Source organism: Neomonachus schauinslandi, chromosome 9, assembly GCF_002201575.2.
Source record: "Neomonachus schauinslandi chromosome 9, ASM220157v2, whole genome shotgun sequence".
Taxonomy (NCBI): Eukaryota; Metazoa; Chordata; class Mammalia; order Carnivora; family Phocidae; genus Neomonachus; species Neomonachus schauinslandi.
The window spans coordinates 5,590,976-5,598,725 of record NC_058411.1 but is presented as its reverse complement, the minus strand read 5'-3'; the positions used below and the strand labels follow the sequence as shown (position 1 = coordinate 5,598,725).

At 52.9% G+C, this 7,750-nt stretch overlaps 1 protein-coding gene across 4 annotated transcripts in view; it reads right to left on the bottom strand.

Moving 5' to 3' along the window:
- Positions 1–3,303: 3,303 nt before the first annotated feature.
- The window catches only part of BCL11B (BAF chromatin remodeling complex subunit BCL11B), a 91,584-nt gene continuing 87,137 nt past the window's right edge, over positions 3,304–7,750 (bottom strand). For all 4 annotated transcript variants that reach the window (XM_021679689.1, XM_044917887.1, XM_021679690.1 and 1 more), the window contains one exon: positions 3,304–5,644. In XM_021679689.1, the coding sequence (XP_021535364.1) occupies positions 3,591–5,644 (2,054 nt within the window). In that variant the 3' untranslated portion in view covers positions 3,304–3,590. The remainder of the gene's footprint in view (positions 5,645–7,750) is intronic.

Below are 7,750 nucleotides of genomic sequence, written 5' to 3'. Positions count from 1 at the left end.
AGAGGAAGGAGAGAGAGATATGGAAAGGCACCGAATTCATCCCAGGCCCTCGGCACTCGGAAACTGACGGAATGTAGGTTTTAGCGAGAAAAGCAGCAGAGCAGGTAAGAAAGACAACAGGCCAACACTCTCCATGGAATGAAAGGCCCTGGTTGTGACGGGGACTCCTTCCTGAAATCCAATCTGCGCTGGTCTCAACAGCAGCTCACGTCACCTGTGCCTAGCTGATTCACCAGCTCCTTTCACTACATCTTTTGTTTGTCTGTTTCATGTTTTCTCAAGGACTAAAGAAAGCTCCGTTTGCATTCCTTTCTGCTCCTAAGGGCGGGAGACGTGGTGACCCGCCACAGTGGTGACAGTAGAGAAGGAAGATGCTCTCTCGCTCTCTCCTCTAACACCTGACATCTTAGAGATGGCCTCTTAAGAGAACGAGAGGACTCTGAAATACACTGACATCTTTACAAAAACTGGTTTCTCCACTCAACACGAATAAAGAATTTCCCATCCGGTCTGCTGTGGCCACACCAGGGAGCCTTGATGCAAGGTTCGGGGCATTCCGAGAGAAGCCCTGCTCGAACAGTCCTTTGTATAGGCCAATTCTGACAAAAATATATACAACTAAAATGATTTGTGAACCAAAGCATTTAACGACTTCCTTTTGTTTCTTTTCCTCAAAGGTTGTCAAACAACCCTTTTTCTCCTGTACAATAGGACTAAACATACAAATTTTTTTTTGCAATATTTTATCCTGCCAAATTAAAAAAATATATTATGGCAGCCTGTTTGTTTTTGTTTTTTTTTTTTTCTTTTTATTTCCAAATTCACTAACAAAAAGGTACATTAAATCCCTTTAAAAGGACAAGCTTACAGTTAAAAAATTACAAGCTCCAGTAAAAATACAGCAAGTGCCTACATCATATGAACCAACCAATATATCCATTCCAGAGGGGGCAGGGAGAGAAAAATAAGGAAAGGTCAGAAATGTGATTTTTTTTCTGCAAAGCAATAACAATATTAAGCACTTTTTTTTCTACATACTTTTTCTACATGGTGTAGCAATCCCCTTTTAATCCCCAAATACAAGTTTCTATACATTTTTTTTGAAATAAAAATTCAACACCCAAGGCAGAAAAGAATTTACTAAAACTCCGACTTTACAGTTACTGTGACAAGAACAAATTTATAGACCCACCATTTAAATTTTACTGCAACATTTTCAAGGAAAAGAAAAGGGTTTTTTTTTTTCTTGTTTTGTAAAATGCCCAGGCATTCTCGATTATTACAAATACTGGTCCACTTGTACAGTAATCAAGAAATTTTAATATATATAATATATACTAAAACCCCGTCACCAAAAAGAAAACAATATACACGCAGCCAACTGTGGCATTTTTTTATAACCTAGTAAGCAAACTTGGAAAAAAAAGATCGCTCCAACACACATACACACAATTTTTTTTACCCTTGTATGTATCCAATACTGTAAACGTATTTTTAAGACAGAGTGCACTAAATTTAACTTTAGAAAAAAAATTAGCCGTTGTTCCTGAATTGTTTGTGTTTTGTTTTTCATTCAACGATATCAACGTGTAACTTGTGTCACTTGAGTTTTAATTCAGCAGTAAATCACCTCCACGCCAAATCTAAGCAGCGTTGTCCCACAAACAAAGGGGGTTGAGGATAATTCAGCTAAGATGTCCATGGTTGTGCTGGGCTTATCTCTTCATTTGATTGGGTCTTATGGCATTTTCATGTCCTCTATCTTCAACCAGGATTTTTAAAAATTTAATTAAAAGTAAATGTGGCTTTGTTTGTGTCTAAAGAATGTACTTTTCTTGTTTTACTTTTAAAAAGTCTTTTCATTTCAAAAAAAAAAAAAAGTTTTGCATTTGTCTCAAGAGACTCAAATAGGAAGATCAGTTTCCAAGGCACTCACATCAAATTGAATGGCAGTAGAAAAACCGTCCAATAAATTATTTTATTTTGTTCTTTATAGTGCCAGTATTGTGAATGCCAAGCTTAGCAACACTGACACTCAATCTCAGCCGTCCCTTACAGGTTAACCCACCTCTGGGCCAAAGAGAAGAATATGCTGCAATTTCTTGTTTAGAAGCCATTTAATTTAAATGCAAACAAAAGCTTTAAAGTGCGGGTCAACAGAATTCAAATGTCTAATCTTAACAGTCCAATGTTTAGTACCTTCCAACCTAATGGGATAGGGGAAAAAAAAAAAAATTGGGAAGTAGCGCTGGGCACCTTCGGATGGAACTCTTTCCCTGCTTATCCAGTAAAAGGGAACAGAAATTCGCAAGATTCGCCCACCTGTCCGTACAATGTCATCAGTGTGCATTAAATGAGAGAATACTACCTTCTCTCAGTTCACCTCATTGGGGCACTTGTCTGCTTGAGACATGGTCAATTATCACTGGTAGCAACATGCGACTTGGGATTTCTGTGGTGGGGGGCGATGAAAAGAGAGAGAGAGACAGAGAGAGAGAGAAGCCATCAAGCCAGAAGAAGCCTGAAAGAACATGGCTGGTTCCTTCTTTTCTGTGTCACCGCAGGTCACCGCCAGCTACCCAAAAAAGTACCCTCAGCCCATTTTATTTACCCTCATCTACAGCAAAGAGCAAAGATGGCATCCCAGGGCACGCGGACACTCCAAGAAAAGGACCGTATCTGCTGGTGATGCACAACTGTAGGATGCTCTCGGGCCACCTCCCCGGCAGCTCTCAAAAACCCCTATTTCTCTGGCAGTGCTGAGTCTTCCAGGGGAGGAGGGACCTCTGACTCCCCCTCTCCACTAAAACGCTTCCTTAGATAATGTAAAGGTTGAAAACACAGGAAAGGCCTCTGTTACTCAGGACATCATCAGTGCTACATCTCAATTCCAATTCTGAAACAAAGTGCTACAACTTTAAAGATTGTTATCCGCTGTACATCCACCCCCCCCCCCCCCCAAAAAAAACAGCATGCCACTTTTTATTTCAGGACCGAAGGAAAAAAAGAAGGAATTAAAAAAAAGTAAACAACTTTAAAAGTCATTTAAGTGTTGGCTTCTTGACAAGAAATTACACATGCTTAGCTTAAATCTCAAAAAAGCAGCGCCCTCCCCCCCCAAATTATAATTTAAAAGATAAGCTTCCCTTCTATATCGCTTGGGAGTCATTGCTCAGGCTACTACTGGGTTAAAAAAAAACAACAAAAACAACAACAACAAAAAAAGTAAAACGAAGAAGGGATGGATACCCAACAAAATCTCTTAAAAGAATTTAAACAGAAAGAATAATAATAAAAAGTATCTGCACATGCCAAAAAATTACAAAACCCAATAAATACAGAAATTATTGCACAGTTAAAAGGCTCCACAATATTTTACTGCCTCAATCAACCCTCGGGTTTCCATAGGACTTCGTAGACACAGGTTAGGTTGGAGTGCCGCCTCCCCTGGGCCCCGGGGGCTGGGGGGGGGGGACCCGCGTGGGGAGGGGGGACGAAGTGGCGCAGACACGGAGGCGAGTGTCAGGTGAGCATTCTGGCGGTTGGCAACGGGTCCGCTGAATAGGTGCGGGGGCGCCGGGGCGCCGCGCTTAGCTCCTCTCGGCCTGCTCGATTTTGACGTCGTTAGTCAGCAAGTGCTCGCCGTGCCACTTTTTCATGTGTTTCTCCAGGGTGCTGTAGACGCTGAAGGGCATCTGGCAGATGTCGCAGCGGTACACCTCCTTGCCGATCTGCCCGTGCGTCTTCATGTGGCGCGTGAGCTTGCTGCTCTGCGCGCACGCGTAGTTGCACAGCTCGCACTTGTAAGGCCGCTCGCCGGTGTGGCTCCGCCGGTGCACCGTCAGGTTGCTGCAGTTCTTGAACACCTTGCCGCAGTACTCGCACGTGTCGCTGCGCCGGCCCTCCTTGGAGCTCGGCCGCCCGGGGCCCGGGCCGCCCAGGTGCGGCGTGCTGCCCCCGCTGGCCGTGCCGCTGCGGCCCGACAGGCCGCCGTCCAGCAGGTCCCCGGGCGGCGTGGAGAAGCGCAGGCTGCCGTTCTCGGACGAGTGCTCGGACGACGTGGCGAAGGGCGACTGGCGCGCGTCCGTGAAGCCCAGGAAGGGGTCCTTCATGAAGTGGCGCGACGCCGCGTAGCCCACGAGCCACTGCGAGTACACGTTCTCGGACGGGATGAGCGCGGCGGGCGGCAGCTCCAGGTCCTTCTCCACCTTGATGCGCTTGGCGGCGCTGTTGAGCCCGGGGCTGGGCAGCGGCGCCGGCTTGCGCGGGAAGAGGCCCGGGAAGGGCTCGGCGCCCGGCGCGAAGCCGCCGCCGCGCCCGTTGACCGCGCCGCCCGGGCCCGCGTCCCCGCAGCCGCCGGCGTCATCGTCGTCGCCCGTGTCGCCGCCGCCCGGCGCGCGCTTCAGGAAGGCGCCGCGCTTGGGCTTGTCGGCCAGCAGCTCGCCGTACTGCGGCAGCGCGCCCAGCCCCACGTTCTCCATGACCTTGCCCAGCACCAGCGCCTTCTCGTCGGCCAGCGCCTTGGCCGCGCCGCCCACGCCGCCCGCGCCCGCCACCCCGGCCACCCCGCCGCCGCCGCCGTTCTCGCGGTTGCGGCTCAGCTCCGAGTCCATGCTGAAGCTCGACTCGGGCCGGCTCTCGTTCTCCAGCAGCAGCTCCTCCTCTTCCTCCTCCTCCTCCTCGTCCTCCTCCTCGGGCTCGTGGCCCAGCGACGGGTCGCTCTCGTGGTGGCGGAAGTCGCCGTCGGCTGCCTTGAGGCCCTCGCCGGCCAGCTCGCTGGTGCCGGGCTCCGGGGAGCTGGCGGCCGAGAGCCCGTCGTCGGAGCGGCCGGCCAGCGAGCCGGCCTTGTGCATGTGCGTCTTCATGTGGCGCTTGAGCTTGCTCGCCTGCGAGCACGCGTGGTCGCACAGCTGGCACTTGTAGGGCTTCTCGCCCGTGTGGCTGCGCCGGTGCACGATGAGATTGCTCTGGAACTTGAACGTCTTGCCGCAGAACTCGCACGACTTGCTCTTGGCGGGCGGCTGTGGCGGCGGCGTGCCGCCGGGGGGCATGGGCGGCAGCGGCGGCGTGCTCAGGAACGGGGACTTGGGGCTGGGCTGGAAGGGGTTCAGGAGCCGGTGCATAGGGTTGCCACGGCCCGGCGACACGGGCGGCGGCGTGGAGCTGTTGCCCGCCAGCTCGCGGAGCCGCCGCGAGAAGTCCATGGCGGGTGAGTCGATGGCCATGGGGTTGAGGCGCATGACTCGGTCAAAGGCACTGGGGTGCTGGGCGACGAGCCCCATCTCCTCGGCGCTGAGGCGGTGCGGGTCCAGGTGGTGGCGCGGCGGCGGGCTGAAGAGCGGCGGCGTGCCGGGCAGGCGGCCCTCGCCGAAGCCCGGGTGGTCCCGCAGGATGGGGCCCGTCATGCGCAGCAGGTTGAAGGGGTTGCTGTCGCCCAGGAAATTCATGAGCGGGGACTGGGCCACGGCCTCGGGTCCGAGCGGCGGCGGGATGGTGAGCCGCGGCGTGAGCGAGCTGCTGGCCGGCCCGGGCTCCAGGTAGATGCGGAAGCCGTGCGTGTTCTGCGCGTGCTGCAGCAGGAACCACGCGCTGTTGAAGGGCTGCTTGCATGTTGTGCAAATGTAGCTGGAAGGCTCATCTTTACCTGGGGAGACACACGGACAGAAAGGCAGAGAGAGCGTGAGAAGCAGACGGGGCGCGCGCACCGCGGGGCCACTGACCTGAAGGCGCGCGCGCGGGGGTGGGGGGGGGGGGGGGCATGAAGCGAGTCCTGGATCCGCGTGGCTCCGGAAGGGGGCCCTGGAAGACGGCCCCGGGGCGGGGGGGGGCCCTTCGGAGCGGGCCAGGGCCGGCGACGTGTCGGACCCTCCGGCGGGCCAAGACCCCACCCGACTGGAGAGCTGAAGAAGCTGGCTCTGTGGCCAGGTGGCCCCGGCAAAGCCCAGATCGGCCACACGACCTCAGCAAGCACCCCCAATTCCTAGACCTCGGCTTGCTCCCCTAAAGAAAAGTTGCTCTTATCCCCATCATCTCAGAAGCCAAATGAGGCGGTGTTGTGAGAATGCCTGATGTCAACGATAGAACAGCCGGGACACCTGCAACCATGACAGACCAAGGTTTGTCAACCAAGGCACTACTCACATTTGGACCAGGAGGATTCTGGGGTGCGGATGGGGGGTCCTGTGCTTTGTAGAATGTTCAGCAGCATCCCTGGCCTCTACCCAGTACAAGCCAGTAGCACTCCCTCCCCCAGTTAGGAGGGTCGCAAATCTCTCCAGGCCCAACCAAATGTCCCCTGGGGGGCAAAACCGCAGCTCACGGCTCCCCCTCAGCTTCAGAACCAGTGATTAGGCAGTATTTGATCCAAGGGGGTTCTAAAAAACACAAGTCAAACTCAATTGCCTGGCAAACATTTTTTTAAAGAGAAATGGCTGATACCTCTGCATCATTTGGGATTTCAGCTATAGGAAATAGGAGGGTTTCACACACCAGCATACATGCCGAAAGTACCGTCAAATTTACACATGAACATATAGGAGCAGAAGGAATTTAGCATGTTAGGAAGCCCACTGCCCTCTGATTCCCCCTCTGGCCTCACACACACCCCTACCCACCCCGTGGAATCTGGCCTCCGCAGGCCCCTGGGCGGGAGGGAGCGGGGGCCACTGACAAGCATGAAGACCTTTGCCGGAATGCTACCTGAATGGGAGAATGTCAAATCTGATGGGGGGGTCGAATGACCGGTGGCAAGTGTGGATCTGTTACATGCCGGCTCTGGTGACATCAGGACCAAATCTTAGTGGACACTTGTGGCATTGAGCCAAAAACGTTAGTCTTTGTCCATCACTGAGGCAGTCAGAAAATGGAGGCTGAACGTTTCATCCAGAACCTGTCTCATGGCCGCCCTCCTCAACCTCCGGGGGCAGCCTGCTGCTTTTCCAGTCTGGGTTGCTCCTAATGCTCTCTATAAAGGGGCAGGTGCGGGCAGGCCCTGCTTTCTGCCATGAGATTCGCTTGCTAGCCAGGGAGGGAACAGGGAACAAGACATCACAGCCCAGATCTTGAAAAACCCCTTTTGTTTTTTCAAACTTTCCTGTACCTGGAAGGTTTTAATGCTGATGAAGTATGGTAGCCGCAGACTCCCTGGTGAAGCCAAAGCTGCAAATTAATTTCCAGACCCCAAATCAGAAGGTGACCTGAGAATACAGCAGGGTGCAGAGTGGAGAAGACCGCCCCCATCTCAGCCTCTCCCCAAAAGACCTTCCGAAATCCCGCACAGAGATTTATTTTTTGTTTTCCATACACAAGTTATGTTTCCGGGGGCTTCACATTTAGCTGTAAAAACCAAATGACCGAAGGACCCAATGTTCACAGGCTCGTCTGGACAGCTTCAGAGGGCAGAGACCTCCCCGCCCCACTCAGGGCCTGAGGTGTCACAGAAAGGGACCAGCCCGTCCAGCAGGCAGGGTGGAGATCCTCCCAGACCCCAGAACCAACTGGGCCAGAACACCCACCTCCTTTGGAAACCAAGACAGGCTTTAGGAGTGTGGTGCCCCATAGCGATCCGTTCACTCCCGGCTCCTAGTCTGTGTCTGCGTGTTTGGTGGTAAGGAGACCAGTGGGCAGGGGGGGAAGGACAGAGAGGAAAAAAGAATTGTGAGGTTCGGCTTCACTCTGCTTTTGCTAACAGCTCAAGGAGAACTTCTGAGGCAATTTTCTTTCTCCGGTGTACCCAGTCCGTCTGGGCAAT